This window comes from Amblyomma mixtum, chromosome 9 (genome assembly GCF_055824585.1).
Source record: "Amblyomma mixtum isolate Tamu chromosome 9, ASM5582458v1, whole genome shotgun sequence".
In the NCBI taxonomy this organism is placed as follows: domain Eukaryota; kingdom Metazoa; phylum Arthropoda; class Arachnida; order Ixodida; family Ixodidae; genus Amblyomma; species Amblyomma mixtum.
This window is the reverse complement of record NC_143020.1, coordinates 21,822,029-21,841,923: the sequence shown is the minus strand read 5'-3', so window position 1 is coordinate 21,841,923 and position 19,895 is coordinate 21,822,029. Positions and strand designations below refer to the sequence as shown.

The 19,895-nt window shown below is 44.3% G+C and overlaps 1 protein-coding gene across 2 annotated transcripts in view; it reads right to left on the bottom strand.

The window, feature by feature from the left end:
• Positions 1-10,595: 10,595 nt before the first annotated feature.
• LOC149328471 (venom metalloproteinase antarease-like TfasMP_A) overlaps positions 10,596-19,895 on the bottom strand; it is a 41,626-nt gene continuing 32,326 nt past the window's right edge. For both annotated transcript variants that reach the window (XM_089562122.1, XM_089562123.1), the window contains 4 exons: positions 15,536-15,703; positions 15,323-15,464; positions 15,002-15,103; positions 10,596-10,762 (listed from right to left, as the gene is read on the bottom strand). In XM_089562122.1, the coding sequence (XP_089418248.1) occupies positions 10,664-10,762; positions 15,002-15,103; positions 15,323-15,464; positions 15,536-15,703 (511 nt within the window). In that variant the 3' untranslated portion in view covers positions 10,596-10,663. The remainder of the gene's footprint in view (positions 10,763-15,001; positions 15,104-15,322; positions 15,465-15,535; positions 15,704-19,895) is intronic.

Below are 19,895 nucleotides of genomic sequence, written 5' to 3'. Positions count from 1 at the left end.
CTTTTCCCAAAAGAGTGTTGCCCACGAGGCAGTTCCTGTAGAAGTAAAGGCTCTAGGCGTGCGCTTAGGCATACCGTTGTGCTCTGTGATCAGAGAGAGCAGTGAACGGGAATGTGGCGTCTTCAGCATTCATTTATCCGCTGGATACTTGAGTCTGCAGTCTTTGCGACATTTTAGGACAGTACACCAAAAAAGCACAAAACACATAGTGAGTATTCTTGCGCTAAACATTAAACTAGGAGCGGCATGCGCACTACTGGTGGTAGTTTGCAGCGACTAACCCATTCCTGCAGGAAATTATCTTATAATTTATTGTGCTGCTTTAAGGAGCTTCTCCTGTTCAACTACTACCTTCCTGCAGCCGTACAGTGTACGTCTTTTCGTTTTTGCTGAGAAAATTATCCGTGGCAAATTACCGCATGCGGGAAGTGTGTGGTTTGATTCCCAGAAGCACCATGTGCCCATGATGATACAATCAGCACAAGCTTCCCCCTGGCCTGATGCACGACATATCTAGGGTGAAATGCTTGGGAAATCTTTCTTTGACCCGCATCCTGTGTAATGAAGACTGCCTTCTGGCATGGCTCTCTCGGGAAAAAGTTCCACTTCCGCAATAAAAATGTATCATCAAAGGTATCATACTAGTTCTAAGTCCAAGCTGTAGAAAGTGCGTATCACGGTTTCAGGGAAAGCACTTCGACGAAGTTGAAAAATTGAGAGGGGTAATTTCATGTAGTACACCACTCAGTAGAGAGATCACGCAATAAGGGCCATTACACTGACGAATAGGTTTCTCGGACAGCCTAGGGGGTAAGGGCCAAAGCTACGACGAGCGAACCGGGTGGGTGGTGCCGGCGGGTTACTGGGTAGTGCCGGCGGTCGTGAACAGGTATTCGAAGGTATTCGAAGCGGCGAGCCTGTCGCGTGTTATTGACAGGCTCGGGTAGCATTCGCGACGGAGTTGCGTGTGTGCTCAGTTGCCGAGGCAGTAGAAGACGGTGGCAGTGTAACCAGTGGCAGTGCGGCATGCTTATCAAACAGAAGAAAGAAAGGTGAATAGTCCATGGTGTCTTGCCGCAATGAATTATAGCTAAAATGTTAGATAGGGTAAAGAAATGTCCTAATCACGATGTTTCATTGGGACATTAATAGCTAGCAAGCGAGTAATGATCTTGCTGAACTGCTTGTAAGCCCGTTCGTTTGGGGATGCTGTGCTGTAGAGATCTTAGGCTGCGTGGAACAGGATCAGAGTATGACGTCCACTACGCTGACCAAAGAGTAGCGGCCGCGGTCCGTCAGCAGCTGGTTCGGAACGCCGTGGGATCGGTTACATTCTGCAACAGGTTAATGGCGGCATCGGTGGCGCAACTTCATAGCAATGAACGCCTGATGGTATGCAAGGTCGTATAGTCAGTTGCGACAGCAATCCAATGGTTGCAGGAGCAGAACGTCAGAAATGTTCCGAGGAGGTCCAGTTTAACACAGTAGAAGATTTCCAGAATACCTCGCTAGACTGCAAAAAGCCAGCTGGCAGCGCGGGCAGCCTCTATCTGCGTTTATCCAGGTCACAGCTACCAATGTAACAGCAAACAATATAGTATACACTGGGTCAGAAGGAGCGGCGTCTGGCCTGACTACGTGCGGGAGACACCGAAGTGGCCCGCACTCGGCAGGTAGAAAAGTTCCGCCTGGGAAGATGAGCAAAGACGCCTGGGAACGATAAGCAGGTACGAAGGTCCATCAGGATGACGGATGCGGCGGTTTAGGAAGGCGTCTTGAATAACAAACATTTGAAGAGAAGGATCTTGGTTACCACAATAGAGGCGATCACTGAGTGTACCCTAAGAGGAGCCCGGGCTCTGATCGGCCGCGAGGTTGAGCAAATCACAGCTAGCGAAAAAGCAAGAACGAAGATCATTTTCGCCGGGATAAGGACGCTCTGCGGGGTAACGAGACAAGCAGTCGGCCTCTAATTCGCCGTACATCACCCAAATAATAGCTTCTAGTAGCTCCAATTTTCCGTCTGCACCGGTGAGATTCAGCATCGCCCCTGGTAACTGCTCCGATGCGGGTTGAAACGGAGCTTTTGTCAGGCACCTAAATTAACAGGCTTATTAGTTGCTTTTAAAACTCCTAGTTGCTCAATTGTATATGCCTAGAAAGACACATAAATGTCACTCTAATTGAAAAATGAGCTGAAATTGCAGTTTTGGCAATGATTTATTTGAGTAATGAGACGCTTCTCTATGAAAGTAACAGGAGTCGAAAGCCCGTTCCGAATCATCACATTGCTGAACAAATGCCCGTAGTTGCCTCATTGAGCATGCGGAATAAGGAATTCCTAAAATGTGTCTTTCTTAGCAGCTGTCATGGCAACAACATTGTCGGGTGGCGAAACACAGCCGTTTGAAGAGAACAGCAGCACACAGGCTCCTAACCTGCTCTTTACAGGTGGCAAATGGCTCATAGTCGCGAACACCTTATAATAACCGGAGCTCGCTTATGGTACAAAGGAGGCGAACTGTGATTTTAAAATATCTTAACAATATTTCACTCTCTATAGGACAGACGTCCAAGCAGCTTTCAGTAATACGTGTGTACAGGCACCAGAAAAGACGCCATTAATAAGTAAGTTAAACTATTGAAATTAGTGCGAAGCCTTTCGTAGGAACCTTTCGAAACGCTGTTCTCAAATTACAGCCTTGGACAGCGTTTCCCGGAAATACAGGGTGTCTATCATTGAATTTATCCGATGTGCAGTTATCAAGTCAACTTGTTATGGTGTGCCCTGGGCTAGAGCACCAAGATGACAGGGGATAAAACACAGTGACGAAACAGATTACAGCGTGGTTCATGCATGTAACCAGCGTAAAGGTGGGTTGCGCAAAAGGGACAATCACATGACAGAAGACGGGACCAGCGGGCAAGCGCTTCTCCCGTTTTCTTTGATGTGAGTGTCCCTCATGTGATTGAGAGATTACGAGCCGCACACTTCTTCTTCCTCCGCAACCTTCATTTCTGTCTCTTGCGCCGGTGGTATTAGGTCCTCCCGTTCGGGAAGCATCGACCCGATGCTTGCCACACAATGCACACACTCCACGCGACACACACGACACAAGGTGAGTGCGTCCTAACGTGGTCAGGTTTGAGGCGAACAACGTGGACCACCTCGAAGTGCTTGCGTCGTTGGGGACCGGAAATATCGTGATGGACAACCTCGTAGTTGAGCTCGCCGACACGATGAAGGACTCTGTAGACATCGAAATAAAGGCTTAGGAGTTTTTCGCTCAGTCCAAGGCGTCGCATTGGGTACCAAACCCTGGCAAGATCATCTGCTAGAAATTCGGCATCTCGTCAGCGCAGGTTGTAGCGGTGTGCATCCTGGTCTTGCTGTCTTTGGAGACGCACCCGGGCGAGCTGGTGAGCATCTTCGGCGCATTGGAGAAAAAGGGTAACGTCGTCACTTTTGGGGTCGTCTAAATATGGAAGCATGGCGTCGAGCATTGTCGTTACTGTGCGTCCGTAAACTAGAGAGAATGGTGTCATGTTGGTGGTTTCTTGGACGGCGGTATTGTACGCGAACGTAACATAAGACGTCGTCCCAAGTTCCTATGCTCTACGTCCACGTACATCGACAGCATGTCAGCAAGTGTCTCGTTGAGATGTTCCGTTAGTCCGTTTGTCTGGGGGGAGGGGTAGGCGGTCGTCCAGCGGTGCTGAGTGCAATTCAGAAGACGAATGTGTTTCACAACTACGCCAAGAAGGCAGGTCTCTGTAATCAGAACCTCTGGTGCGCCGTGCCGCAAGACAATTTGATGAACGAAAAATTTTGCTATCTCAATAGCAGTGCCACTGGGGAAAGCTGCCTTTTCCGCGTAGCACGGAAAGGGATCGTGAAAGGAGCCGTAGGGAGCGTGACGCGTGTACCTTGAAGCAAGGGATGTACGGCTCAGATATCCGAGTTAGTGCGCTGTTGGTCGGTAAAGTCAGTGGGACTTACGGCGTTCACAAATGCGCCGTCGTCAATAGGGGCTGCTGAAGCTGGGTGCAGGGGAAAGGAAGTCGTAGTCTAAATGTTTACGGCAGGACTTGTACGTCACAGGAATATCATATTCCTGTAGGCCTAGGATGCATCTTGCGAGGCGCTGAGGGATCCCGGAGGCTGGCTAGCCAACAAAGCGCGTGATGGTCCGTGACGACTTTGCAAGGTCTCCCGTAGAGGTACGGACGAAACTTCGAGAGGGCACGTACGATAGCGAGGCACTCTTTTGCGGTGACAGAGCAGTTGGACTCCGTCTTGGACAAAGCTCAACTTGCGTAGGCGATGACACGTTGTTGGCCCTTCTTCAGCTGATTCAGATTAGCGCCCAAATCAACATTGCTCGCATCAGTGTGCAGCTCTGTGTCGGCATTTTCGCCAAAATGCGCCAGTATAGGTGGTGTCTGAAGGTGAAGTTAGAGTTTCTGAAAAGCTTGCCCCTGTGGGATGCCCCAGGTCGACGGGACATCAGTCTTGGTCAAGCGGGTAAGGGGTCCGGCAATTTTCGGAAAGTTTTTGACGAACCGACGGTAATATGGATATGAGGCGAGCAAGCGGCGAACTTCTGTCAGGTCACACGGCGCCGGGAAATTCTCAATGGCGACGGTTTTCTCTTTATCCGGAAGGGCGCCATCTCGGTTGAATACGTGGCCTAAGAACTTCACCTCCTTGTAAACAAAATTACATTTTGCGGCTTTAAGTGTAAGGCCAGAGCACTTATAACCTGCAGGACCGCGTAGAGGCGACAAAGGTGCTCCATGAAATTTGGTGTGAAGACAATCACGTCGTACAGCTACAGAATACAAGTGTGCCACTTCAGATCGTCAATGACGGCGTTCATGAGTCTGAAAAGTGGCTGGGGTGGCTCATTTTTGTGTAGAATCGTGCTTAATACTATGCATTGAAGCATTCGGGTGGAGAAATACGTAGTTTGCTTTCTTGAGGACTAGATACGAGGCATATATGCTTGGAAATGTTAAATGGCACCTGAAAAGATAAATAGCTATCCGATCAGTAACCTTTTCTTCACAATCAGCAAACTATCTTGTGGGTGTGGAGAGAGGGAAACAACTTTATTTGGAGAAGGTTAAGCATTAAGGACGTTCTACGTCAGAATCGCGAATGCCAACTAGAGCAGTTGCTGGGCCGAGGTCGCAAGACATGTAACGCTGGGAGAGAGGGGAATATGTAATGGGTGATTGAGCGGCCACGGAGCAGTATAAAAGGAAATGCTCGCGATAAGCTTAGGTTTTAGGGTAATTTAGACATGCACCGGAATGTCTGAAACTGCAAATACCGGGCAGGGGTAAGAAGCGTATTCAAGTGGTCGCCTTAAAAAACACTGCAGCAAGATATCCCAGTCTATGCTAAAAAATTTATGGCTACCTTTACCTTTCCATCGATTGCTTTCTATCACTTCCTCTTTTTTTTTGCAGCAGCAGGTATTACCTTTGTTAGATTTAGGCATCAAAGCAAAGGAGTAACCATCATGAATTATCACTATGGAATGGCACCCATCAAGACGGGCACTCTACTCGCGAGCGCGCGAGAGCACGGGAGAATAAATAGCATGAACTAACTCTAAAAAAGAATGCATTAATTTATGTTTCAATCATTTCAATGTCGTTGAGTGAACTATGAGCTGCTCTAGCGGTGACAAAAGTTCATCGAGGCTTATCATTCTCCTTTAAACACGCATTTGCGGCTCTAGTAATTATGACCTGAAGTAATATGGCAAGCACGATAACATGGAAGATCATATGATATCAATAGGGATAAAATTGAATTCTCTAGTGAAACGTTCTATAGAACAATGCCCAAAGTAAGCCCACTTCACCTTTTTTGCAGTGCTTGCATTGAACGATAGAGAACATAACAAATTTGCACAGCGAATGCGTATGGGGAATTTGAAATTCATGCAAACCTCCTATCACCCATTACACATCACAGGAAAATCACGTGTCAGTAATACAGAAATTGAACTGAAGCCACACTGAACTCATATCATTTCTTATGTTCATCAACGTTCCTCAAATCATAGAACTCATCGTGCCGTCAAGCCTTTCATCTTCCTGCCTGTTTTACTATTCTAACTGTCACCTCATCCTTCAGAATGCAAGCGACCGATCGGGATGATCGCTTGGTGGCCCCGTGTAATGTTGCGAAGAAGACGAAGAAGCGGGCAGCGAAGAGGGACCGAGTGATCACGCTTGACCCGCAGACATTAAAATCGTATTTCATCTGCCATCGTGTCTTCCTGCTCTTTAGCTTGCCACCCATTATCGTTTGTTGGCAGTGGCGGGTGACATCATCATCCTGGTGCATAGAGCATCGACGCCTTCATCTCGCCTTGGTCTTTAACCGAGAGAACCTGGACTCCGCGGGCCGGCTGCAGCGCTGTTCGGCTTTACCGACCAGCAGTTTTCCCCCTGCCCCGTGGCCAGCCCCGACTACAACACTCGACGACCAGAAGCAGACGCGCTATGTGACCTGATGGCTACTGATTGACCCGACACGACCTGGACCAAGACGGCACTACCGCCCAAACTGTGCGGCATGTCCAAAAACCTTGGCCTTCGTCTCTGGGCGAACGGAAGCTGGAACTGAAGCTTCGCGACCGGATGTTCATAAGATCATCTCATTCATCGTGATAGCATGCCTTTCATCTTCTATCATTTCGGACGATGTTCACCGTCACCTTATCCTTCAGAATGCAAGGAATCGATCGGTACGGTTGCTCGGTGGCTTCGGGTAATGTTACTAAGAAGACTGAGGAGCGGGTAGAGGCGCGGGACAGGGCGCTCAACCTAGACCCGCAGTAATTAAAATCATATTTTATCTGTCATTATGTCGTCCTTTTCTGCGGATAGACACTCCCTATCAATATCATATGGGCTCTCTTTTGTATGGCTTCTATAAGATCTAACGATAAGGAACGCTTCATTACGGAAAGATGGGCGAAGTTGAAACCAAACTTGGCATGTGCGCGTATTATATTGATACAAACGGCCACCCAAGGTCATAAAAAGCTAAAAAATGCGGATACGGATGTTGAAAGTCATCGGTTATATGTGCAGGCACGATAATATCATCCTTCCTGATCATTTATTATAATACTCTATCAATGAGTGGCGTAAGTAGAAGTATTTTTCATGGGGTACAATACCCCGTCGGTAAAAATAAAAATAAAAAGCGAGCGCCCGCTCAAACAATATCTTAGCCATTTTTCTCCTTTAATAAAGCCGAAAAATTATTTTCTTTGTTCAGCGTAATACGTACACAAAAATAAGAGTGCACACGGGACTCTGAGAACTTTATTCATAAAAAAAACTGTTTTTTGACACTAAAAGACTCGTACGAAAAATTTCGGCTTTTTCAATATTTTCACCTAATAAACAACAGCGCAAAAGCTTCTGCTCTACAACAAAGTCAGCAACTGCGGACTAATGTCATTTGCCAAACCTTGTACTCCATGCGTGTGAACCTGCGCCCGGCCTCTCGGACGCTTTAGAAAAAAAAAGCATATTTTTTTGGCAATAGTTTGTGGTCCTTTGAGGGCAATGCAAAGGACGAAGAAGTAGGCTGACGTGAAAAGGTGCGCTCAGTTTGGTGAACCGTGTCTTCAACTAAAAGGTGCGGCGTACGTCATGCGAAGGTGAAGAAGAGTAACTCTTTTCTGCAGTTACTTCCGCTTCCTGTTATAGAGGCGCGGAAAGGTGCATCAATCTTTTCGGAAACGGCGAAAGGATGGAGGGATGCAGCACTAAGAAAATTGCGGGGGGGTGTCCTGACATCAAAACACCCCCCCCCCCTCCCTTCTCACGCCCAGCTATTGATATCCTTGCTGGACAGCATCGAAAGACATTAATAATAGAATCATAACATAGAAGCGCAATTTTATGTTAAGGGCGGATACGACCTGAGAACAAAAAATTGGAAACGCATACCCAGCTTAGAGTAACTATATGCGGCAATAATACCACTCCCTAAAAAACATGCGCAACATTTTCTGTCTGTTTACTCTTTTTGGAATTCACTCATTCAAGCATGAAATTTTCTATTCTTCTTTCAGATAACTTTAGTTTTGCACCTATTGCTAAATAATAACCTAGCTTTTTTGTGTAGGATAAGAAGTGCTGGTGGTGCGATGTTGTGCAGCCGCTTTACCAATAGGCATCTGCTCATTTCAAATGAGCATGGAATGCTTGCTGGCGCTCTTTTAATAGAACTCTCAGAAAATAAAGCTTCCAGCCCCGTTTCGCTCAATCTTCTTAGCAGTATAGGTTAACTGCACGCCTCTTTGGGAGTTCCTATGAAAACAATGGTTTTCCTAGCACTACAAATTGTAACAAATGCAATAAAAGATAAAACTTCACACAGGTTCCAGTGGGCCTAGTTTATTTTTAGGGCACAAAAGTTCCAGTGCCACACCCTCCAAGGGAAACAGTGAGAAAAAACGATTACAAATATTTGCAAGGCCCAGGTTCGTCCTAAGGAGGCAACAGTTCCAATGTTTATGAAGACTGCGGCAATATCGCGGCCGCAGCCGGCGCGTGGCAGAGATATGGCAAATGTGTTTGACCTGCCGTGGGCTTACTTAGGCAGAAAATTATCTGTAGCGAAGCCCCCCAGAACCTAAGTTGTGATTTGCTAATCTGACCGATGCTGTTCATGAGCGGTGATATAAAGCTTCAGCTTGCTCTTGACAGCGTATGATTGATCAAGTGCTTGTGTGAGTGCTAGGAACAGCCATGCTTATCTGTTTCACTTCCGGGTTCTTATTTTGTGCGAACAACGAGTAAAATAGAGTTGTCACCACTTTATTAATAATCGTTTGGCTGAGGGTAATAAGAAAAATGAGAGCTGTCACTGGCATTGAAACTCTGTCTTAGAGAGGCATTAGTGCATACTTCAACCGAAACCATATTTTATGTTCGAGAGAGAGCTGGTTTCTCCAACCCTAAACGTGCGCGCTTTGCAGGCTTCATGCAAGGCACAAAACGCAAAATTTGCTTCGTTGTGGGGCTAACAGTTTCACGAATCGATGCCTGTCCGGCTTTTTTGTTAGATTGGCTCAATGAGAAATGCATTCGCTACACTCGCTGTGTAGATGCGTGGCGCCATCTGTTGTAAACGGAAGACGACACACGCTCATATTTTGTAGCGAAAGCTACGATGCGCTACGCAGTAGAGCATTTCGCCGTGAGCCTGGGAGGCCGATAGTGCGCATGCGCGAAACCAGAGAGAAACAGCAAGTGCGTGGAGCATGACGTCAGAGTTCGCCGGCGCCGCCGCGCCTGAATGCACATGCATGGCAACCGGAGAAGGGCAGTAGGTGTGCGGCGCATGCCGTCAGAGCTCGGCCGACACGGCGGCCGCGTGTGGTGTCGTGAGAATAAACTGCGTATGTGCGGCTATGTGTATCAAAGCGTGGTGATACGACAACATGCGTAACGGAAGAGGGGGGAGGGTGGGGACTATAGCTCTCGCTATGGATATCCTGGCATAACTGTGCTAAGCCACTGCAAATTTTTTTTTTCTTTTTTGGAGGTAAATACGTAATGCCTCGTTCTATATTTCAAAAGAAATCTCAGTAATCGACATCGTACAAAAAGAAAGCCCAAGAAACACCAGAGCACGAAAACAGGTCACTTCCGGGAACAGTCCAGAGCAAGATGATAAGCAGGTGCCGGCTACTCTACGACGCACCATGGAAGTTTTCGAGCTATGTCATTGGGAGCGAGGCATAGATAAGAAGCGTGAAGCTCCGCCCCCCGTATTGCGCTAATGTGCAAAGTTTAGGGTGTCCCACATGCGCTACTAGTTGCTTCCACAAAAGCATCCATATAAGTGAATGTAACACCCTCTGAAGGAGGGCAAACACATTGCGGCGTGTAAAAATTTTGCCTGACTCATTGGGAGGCTGTTATATGCAGTGCTTTCACGCACAAGCCTGAGCATAGCGCAGATGCAGACGCAGTTTCATTGACGAGACAAGTGTCCTCGAGGAGGAAAACTAGTTAGAGAAAGCTTCTGAATTGGTTGTTTTATTTCGTTGTGGTCAATTTCAGGTAGTACTTCACTGTAGTACTTCAGGTAGTAGTTCACCTGCTTCATCGACGCCATTCATTAGAAATTAAAAATATCATGATTACTTAGCGATAATGCAAGAATGCATCGAGACAATGAAAGCAATAGGATGCTTGTTTTTTGGGACATTATTTGGCACTGCATTATGACTGGGTTCGAACCCCGGATCTTCGCATCGAAACTCAGGTGGAAGGTAAGCAGTTCAATCCTCCCAATGCTGCAGAGTACTCGCCGATTTCCAATTAGTGGAAGCTTCCCTCTGTCTTAATGCTTGGCGTTTACTCTTTAAAAGGCTTAAAAAATGGGTCTTTGTCTTTACTTTGTGTAGAATAAAATATCTTGTACCATGGCGCTCTATGACCCCCTGTGCCGTGGCGCCTCAAAAACTGATCACTATCATCAGGGCTGAAATATTACAAGAAACCTTCGACCATAGTTGATATTCAAATGTTTTATGTACAGAAAAATCACACTTGCTAATTCCATTGCTTGCCATTATAACATAATAATATTAACGAATGTAACTTTAAGATGCTATGAGAAGAGAAAAGTAATCCATCGGAGGGCCTTTTTAATAATGTCGGGCTGTTTTTGTTTTGTTTCTACTGACGTGCAGTTTCCGAGAATGCATATCTGAAAGAAAAGAGATAATTTGTAGGATCAGTTAGTTCATTTTTACCACGAAAATTAATCCCGAGTGCTATGAAACGCATGCAGGTAGATAGGGGCGTCGAGAAAAAACACAAGCAAGATTTTAGGCCGAACAGAGATATCTCGATGTAATGATGTGTGTACAGGTGGCATGAAGTAGTGTAGGTGCTCTGCTGAGTCAAAGAATAAATCGCAGAATATTCGCTTGACTCAAACAGAAAGTATGAATGCTACGTTCTGAGAGGATTATGGTGTGGGTTAGTTGGTTCATGCTACAGCGCAACGGAACGAGGGCAAGATAGAAGAAAACCGAAACACAGGACAGGCGCTGACTGACCACCAACTCTTTACTGTGTCAAAAAAATCAGCACAATTTATACCTTTTTCCTGGACCCCAGAAGACAATGTCAGACTATGAAAATTGTACTTGGCGTGCGAGGTGTTCTGTCGCAATTGTAAGCGTAATTTTATAGCTCGAAAATTTCGTTTGTTTGCCGTACTCACTGTTTCGCTCTTCATAGCTGTAGTTGTCTAAAGCATGCAGCTCGTTCATGCTCACCTTTTATCTGTGGCCCGTTTATGGTTTAGTAATGCTATTTCATATTGGTGCATACACTTGTCAGAAATTCATTTTCACTGTGTAATGATCTCCAGACGTGTGAGATGTTAATTTGTAACGTCCACTGACGAACAGTGTACCACGTGATCCAGTAAAATGTATGAATTGTGCTGGTTTTTATTACGAAATAAAAAGTTGATAGTCAGCGCCGGTCCTCTGTTTTGTGTTTCCTCTATCTTCTCCTTCCGTTCCGCTGTGTTAATCTGTTTCGTAAAAAAAAAAACTATTGTTTATGTAGCACAAAACCACCTGAATTTCTTATATCATGCAAGGAGACCTGTTAACGTTCCGCGTTATGTTTTACCGAGGCCTAATCTCTCTTCACTTCATACGCAACCCTTATATTCCGTGCTTTGCTTCATCGGAAGAGTAATACGCTGAAATTATGTTCACTACTAGGTGGTCTACCTATGGCGCTACATTTCATGCCTCAAAGGTTCCACACCCCTCCTCCTCAGTAATGGACGAACGAAAACCACTGGCTCATTTTCTCCTCAGCGCTAAGACATTTCTCCGGTGTTTATGAGGTTTTGCATATATTTTTATTAAATCTCAAACAGCAGCATCAATCTAGAGAAAAGTGCAACAAGTTTTTGAGCAAAGCGAAAAAAGTGAAAGTGAACACAGGTTTCTAGCCCTTCTCAAAATAATACGCTCAGACTTCATTCCCAAATCGTTTAGCTCTTTTCAGAATCACACAACTTGTTTTGTGCTTCAATGCAGGCTTAGAACAGCTCTAGGAGATTATATGTTCAGGATAACTGTGTTTTGTTTTTCTCATTATGGCGCTCGATTTCCTCACACCCAGCTGCGTTGATCAGACACTTCTTAGCAGCGGCTCCACACAGCCATGCTGACTTTGCACTTACAGTGCCAGAAGATTCAAAATGCTTTGTATATCGACAGTTAACAGAAATCAGCACTGGTTAATTGCAATAATTAAGCCGTTATTACTGATGAGCATCTACCTGAGCGCAGCCTTGATGCTTAAAGAAAAGCAGTGCTCGTCATACAACTTTATTGATGATCAAGTAGGAAACTAGCGGCATCTTTTAAGTATGTCGTAGATCTGGAAGTTTTGCTCTCAATGACGACTAACGATCGCCTCAATTTCGATCCATACTTTAATAAATCAGTTCGCTGATTGTACGTCTATATTTACAACACTTATTCCCCTCCCCATGTATACTGTTTCAAACTATATATTGAAAAGTTAACTTTCTTGCCTTTAGTCTCTAATAAGTTAAATAAATGAGCACATCAGTTTTCGAAAGAAACGGGGCTGTTTAGAGGTATTTTAATTGCTTTTTAAAGAAAGTATGAGCGTTTTGAGCTGCTACTTGTCTGAAAAATTTATTTTCCATTTAAGCTAGATTTCGGAGTTTTCAGGCATCATGCATTCGACATTTATGTGGCTGTTGATGGTGAAAACTATACTGCTACCTGACCGCCTGCCAAAGTTCACGCTTTCGCTGGAAGGACAAAACAGTTGTGAATAGTAGCAGACTCCAATAATAAATTGCAAAATTTGCAGAAACACAAGCAGCGCTTTTCGCGGGCAAGTCGTGGAGGAGCAAATATGCTTTTTGGTATGAAATATGCCGCAGAAACATTCTTTCCTTAATACAGGCAACTGCCAACGCGCAAAATATGCATAATAGCCTGTTGACGGTGTTAATGAAGGAACATAATAAACGGCTACACTTGTCACCCGCACCCGCACTGTCCCTCACGGTTCCGTCCACCAAGACTACAGGTCATCCATTGGTGCACTAGCGAGGTTCAGAGGAATTCCTAAAATTCTCGTCTGCTGTAGTTATTACATCAAATAGCGTCAACTAAAGCAGTAATAACTGCGAAAGCTTTATGTTAATTACTGCCTACAATAACGACATTGCGCAGGCACAAGACTTTTTGTCTGGGTGAGTTTCTAGCTCGTGGGACCGACACCAAGAGTTGGCGCCGCCGCGAGTACACAGCCGTGTAAACCAGAACCGCGATGGTTGCGCCTGATGGCACCACTTGCCCGCAAGGTTACCGTTTAAAAGCAAGTTTCCTCACTGATTAAAAGCGAGTTTCCTCACTACTGTACTTAGCTTATGGCAACAGCATATGGGTTAGCACGCATCCATTCCTGCAGTGGAATAATCTAGGCGCAGAATGGGTTCAACCGCTAACTTTTAGAAATTTCAGCTGCAAACCTTCTACGCGTTAGATCGGTGAAGCGTCTGGAGCGCTCAAAAAGGACTCGGGCACGTACACTGGCGTCATTTAGGAACTGCCCACTGATCAGAATAGCACCATATTGCCTACGCACATTCGCATCTGCGTGTTTTTTTTTTTTCAACGTCTCGAATGGCTAGCTTGAGGTTTGGAAACAATAATGGATGCCCTCAAATGCACAAACGTGGTCTTCGCCCCTATACGCCTTGCGTCTTACGTCCATCACACCGCTTTTTGCGCAGTAAGTCTAAATGATTTTTTTTTTTAATTCTTGCGCCCGCAAGCGTAGGTTCAAGGGAGCCTAAGCTTCCAATCTGCAAGGCTTTGTTTCATGTGCGTTCAGTTTTGTGCGTTGCGTGCGTTAGAAAGATCAACCAGACACCTCTCAACGAGGGTTTTGTAAATTTGGGTCCAGCGAAGAAATAAAAAAATGAATAATTTTTTCGCATTGTCATAAGAAAACCGTACCGCGCAATGAGAAACGTGAGTTTGAAGTCGGTGTCAAGTATTTGAAGCTCTACCGCACGCAACATGTGGCGAATTTGCCTGCTGTCCCTCTTTGTCGGATGGCTCAAAAGTCGGCGTTGAGAAAAATATTTATACCCATAGAAGGATAATTCTTAACTGTTGTATGATATAAACGTTCATAGGGAAAAAAAGTTCCTTTTTTCAAATTTTGAATTTTCCGCTACTATGGGTTGGTATGAACACTTTAGTGACCTATGCGCAGATCGGTGCGCGAGTACAGAGTGCATTCGCGTAAACATTTGTCCAGTATTCTATTTAATTAGCTTATTCTCTCATGTAATGTCCAAATCCGCTGCATAAAGCTATAATTTCTAAATATTGTATGCGACTGTAGTTGGTCTAATCTCGTGAAGGAGGTTTACGTTTCTTTAGCTTGACAAATAGCATTACATTGCTCAGGGAGTATTTTCTCCCCCTACGAAGGCCGCACCGAAAAAAAATTAACTTTGAAGCTAAACGCAACAATCAGGTGGTGCTCAGTTATTTCTACTGTGTTCTACGCGATGCACCATTTTGCAGGGGTAAGGGTGTCTTTAGTGTCTACAGTGCACAAGCTGATAACATGTTACCCATATTTTATTCTTTCTTCAGTTTGTCAGTTTATTTTTTGGATCTAATAGGTGGGAAAAAAATCTAAAGGGACATTATGTTTGAAGTCAAAATGGACGAGTCGTTTCTTGTGTGATATCAGTAACGGGAGATATATACACTGTTTTATCCATGCTGTTATCTTTTGGCAGTATCGGCCTGCCAAACTGACCCGCCCCCATTCAACTTGCGATTGATGTTCATTTCCCTTCCCTCTCATCCACAATACGATGACCTGAAATTGACAGAAATGATTCACTCACTTTGTCCTTCGCGCATTTAACTCCATCGACAGCAGTTATAATCATGCTGCGCAGTGCCTTGTCAATGTAGCACCTAACTTCACAATTGCTCATATTATATTCCTAAGGAGAGAGGAAAAATACATCACCGGAGAACAATAAGAATTTACAAAGAAATGGTAACGCTTTCGGTAAAGAATGGAAATTTCGATGTGCAGTCATTTCTTTTTAGGCAGCACACATAGAGAGTGCAATTATCGAAGAGGAATATAGCATAGGAATTGTGGATTAATACGCAGACTGCTCACTTTCGTGACAATAGTGGCAAGTTAAAAAACCCACCTTGTCGGCTTCAACATAGGGATACATGTTGTAGACCTTCTGGCAAAAGGTGTCTAGGTCTGACACCTCACCGGGCAGCTGGCTCACAGCCATTCCTTTATTTTGCGAACTTTCTTCCCTGAGGCAGCGGTAATTAGGGCGGCTGAAATTGAAAGCATGGCTCTTAAAACAATATAAAAAGTAGAACACAGCGAAGAGGTTCAGAGTACATACTTGTATATATTCATCACTTCTCTCTGGCAGCACTCGGAGAAAAAGAACATGTTTGGTTTCACAAACTCGTAGCTCATCATGTAGCCGTCGTACCAGGAGCAATCTTCGGAGCCGATATGCCCGGCCGGCCATACGCTCCCCGCATCTCCGTCATGAGCGCATCCAAGGCTGCAGTCAAACAGAACAAAGTTGCATTCTACTGAAAATCATCGGGTGTGCTAAGTCACAAACGTAGTCAACTGCCGTTAGAGACAATCGGCTGAATCATATGGACACTCAGAATATCACGTCTTTACTTTTCTTCTCAAACACACCGCATGTGCTGCATGTACAGCAGAATTGGAATGCAAGCTAATCGTCATATAGAAAGTACAAGGAAACATGTAGGCGTTCAATATATTCTCTATAGCTTGCACCTACATTTCCAACAGTTCGCGTACACTGCGCATGATACCGCAACTATTAAGTGAATATGCGTTCAGCATACATTTCCTTCAGACTCTGCACGCTTCACTTGACTCCTATAAGAGTCAAGAGTATATAATATTCCCTTCTGTCTCCATATTTTTACGTAGTTCTTATAGCTACGTAAAAATATAGAGACACAAGGGAATATTCACACGAAACGTCCCAACATGCACACGTTTTCTCATCCTCTATAAATTCTGTAGGTGCTAAAACGGCGAAGCTTTCAACCAGAATCTTTCGAATTTACTTCTAAAAGTACTGCAGCTAAAAGATATGCAATTTTGAATTAAACACTTGCTCTTGCTTCCAGTTTGGAATTCTATAAGTGTCGTGTCTTGGTGAAGTATAACCAGACAACGAAGCTTGTTTCCTTGCTGTGTAGTGGAGCATTCATGCCACCCAAAAAGCTCAAACATGATTAAAGGAGAACCCTTTTTGAACTTGTGATCTGCGCCTTACTTTGGATGTAAATGCACGCCGCACGGGTAAGATATTGGGCAGGGGAACCATATTTCTACGACGTCGCAATCTGAACGCCGCATTGTACTCATAGTTTCGGCTGCCTAGAAAAGCCCAGGTGGTGAAAGTTAGCCCTAAGGTATTCATTAGAGCGAGTCTTATGAGTGTACACTATCTTGCTGGAGGAATCACGCCTATTCATCTCTTCAATAACTTGTGAACGCGATAAAACTGAAGAAAACTCTCGAAATTTCCACAAAATATTGCCGCGAGCCGGATTTATAACCGAAATATAAAAATATATCTGGTTTCACAAGCTTCTAAAAATGTCTCATGAACAATTTAGTCGATGAGAGAGTGTGAAAATGCATGCTGAAACTTTAGATTCGATCGTCAGTCGTCGTACAGAATATTATGTAAGACCTTCATAAATTTGGCTCATGCCCTCCGGAAGAAAGCACACTATCAATAAAGGTGCTGATTTTATTTTTATGGGGAGTGGGGGTGAGGGGGGGAACTGCTCAAAAAAGTGCTTAACCGGAGCTGGGCGAAACCAACCGCATATTGTTTCCCGTCGTGTGGCGCTAATTAGAGAATTTTTAATTCCTCTAAATAAGTTAATTAGCTAAGACAAATTATGCAAATTCTCTTTGTTCAGTTTATGGACACGTGCGTTTCCTTAAGTTGGTGATGGGTTAAAAAATAACCAATGAAGCTTTTTGCAGCAACCCATCTCCTACGCGGATTTTTTCCATATTTCGCAGGCTTCTTTTAAATTTTGCAAAAATGTATCACATACAAGATATGTCGCTAGAAAAAACTGGATTGGTTGTTTCGTAACCCCCTCGAAAACTTAACAAAATGCAAGGGATCCTAAAGAGAATAATAACATGTTGCGTAATTAATCTAGTATAAACTAATTCAGCGGAATTCTGAATTCTAGAAAATGCTCTTAGCAGCTCCACAAAACGGAAACAATATGTATTTAGCTGCACTCAGCCCCAATACGTCACTTTTTTACATTCTTGGTTCAAGTTACGTGAAAAATTTTATATAAAAGCCAATAGGGGAGGATGCCTTTCCGTGAACGTTTAAAATATTATAATAATATTAAAATATTATAGGCCGCCGCGGTGACTCAGCGGTTATGGTGCTCGGCTGCTGACCCAAAAGACGCGGGTTCGATCCCGGCCGCGGCGGCTAGAATTTCTTTGGAGGAGACATTCTATAGGCCCGTGTGCTGTGCGATGTCAGTGCCCGTTAAATAACCCCAGGTGGCCGAAATTTGCGACGCCCTTCACTACGGCGTCTCTCATAGCCTTAGTCGCTTTGGGACGTTAAACCCCATAAACCAAACCAAACCAAAATATTATAGAACTCTGCTTTATAAAAAACTCTTGTTTTTCAGTCTTCGTGCCTTGTAATACAGAGCTCAGGTATGCACGAAATAAAGAATGAATAATAGGCCTTTTCGTTCTCAGCTGGAAATAGAATAGGGGTAGCTTTCAGAGGCTTTATTTGCGTGCTTTCACGCAACGTTCTCTCATTAAAATGGAGTTTAATTGGCAAGCATTACTAGTGCCATTACTAGAAAAGCCGGCGGCGTGTGTTTTTGTCTTTGTGTACACTCCGAGATGGTAGACAAAATCTCAGTGGTGTCAAGAAAAATAGGCTGACGTCATCAAGCGGCCGCAAGACGCACACAGCCAGCCAAGCACAGCCAATTGAGACAACACTAAACATCTCGTTATATATCCAATTCATCTCTGTATATATATATATACACCCCCCCCCCCCCGCCCCCCCATGGCCGACCTCAATGTGGTACCAATGTAGCCGACACTAGTACCAAAATTGCGACGCAATGTTTCTCACAATGTTTCACATCACAATGTTTCTGGTTGCAGATAGCTTACATGCGCTAGTCAAGTTGGCGGCTAGTTCATGACAGGGTTCCCCACCGGTGCCGTACGCATATTCCGTTCTATGCCTTCCCAGCATTTTGGGTCAAAATCGTGATGAAACCGTTTGTCGCACAGTGCTCCGGGTGCTGTTATCCGCTCTTTGACGCCACCCGCGATATTTTGCAATCCTGCGACTCTCATAGGTAGCCGGTGGTCCTCAAGGGTAACGGAGTGGATTCCAAGAAAAGGCAAGCGTAGCAGGGGGCGGCAGATAGTTAGGTGGGCGGATGAGATTAAGAAGTTTGCGGGGATAAGGTGGCCGCAACTTGTGAAGGGCAAGGTTAATTGGAGAGACATGGGAGAGGCATTTGCCCTGCAGTGGACGTAGTCAGGCTGATGATGACTTTCATAAACTCACAGAAAAAAATCTTTAATAGATGTGCAAACATCGCGCGTAAAAATGCATGCAGTGACTGCAATACTTTTGCATTCCTACAGGTAGGCAATCAAAAGGGTCTTTGCCAAATTTTTAAATTTTTGCAGGCTTCGAATAAATATTTTTTTTATCTGTGAAATAACGTAATGCAATTTTGTATTCGTGTGCTCGAAAAAGCTTTTTTTATTTTTTTCTTCGTGTTCGTGGGAACTGCCTATTCTTAAAGTGTGAAAGTTCAGAGGCGTCATACGCAGTTTTTCAAAACTTTCTCTGAGACTAACAGGCATAAGGATACAAATAGGTAACAAAACCTTCCATGAATTCCTTTGAATGCCTTCTATAATACGGCAACTGTAAACATTTCCATAAATGCATTCTTATTGCTTTGAATACAAATTTATTCATCAGTGGCAATTTTATGGCAGCCAGGCATAATAAAGCGTAATATATACATATTTTGCTCACAGCGCATCAATTCAGAATAAATTAGATAGAATCCTTAACAATTTCACAGTAAATTTCCGGACTCTCCATTCAGTAGGTTTGAAAAAATCGGTTCATGATGATCGAAAAAGAGCACAGAAGATACCATTTAAATTAGATTTTAAGCGGGAGTGCAAGTTGCTCTCAATTACAAGATTGCTATGAAAATTAATAGCTATAGCATATACAATGAAAGTGCACTGTATTTCTCCACAAACATTTTTGAATCTCTGACCTCACGTCAAGATTTCGGTCGAAGCACATGCAACATTTCGTTCTCAGTCACCACAGAAGAATTTAATTTGTTACTAAATTTTAAATAACCATTGTTCGCTCAATTCATTATTTCTTCAAATGTTTTAGACCGTCATAATAATAGCTTGACCTATATGGACATATTTACTTAGCCGTCTCATATTACTACATCTACAGCGATTGAGCATGAAATTAGACTGTTTTAGTTGGTACCTAATATACTGTTACCCGACGGCAAGCCGATGAAGACAGGACTACACGACATATGGCGATGTAATGATTTAATGGCGGCGGGCCTAGCGCGAGCGCTCCGTGCCGCGCCACTGCCCTGTTTGCCGTCTTCTAGTCAGTGACA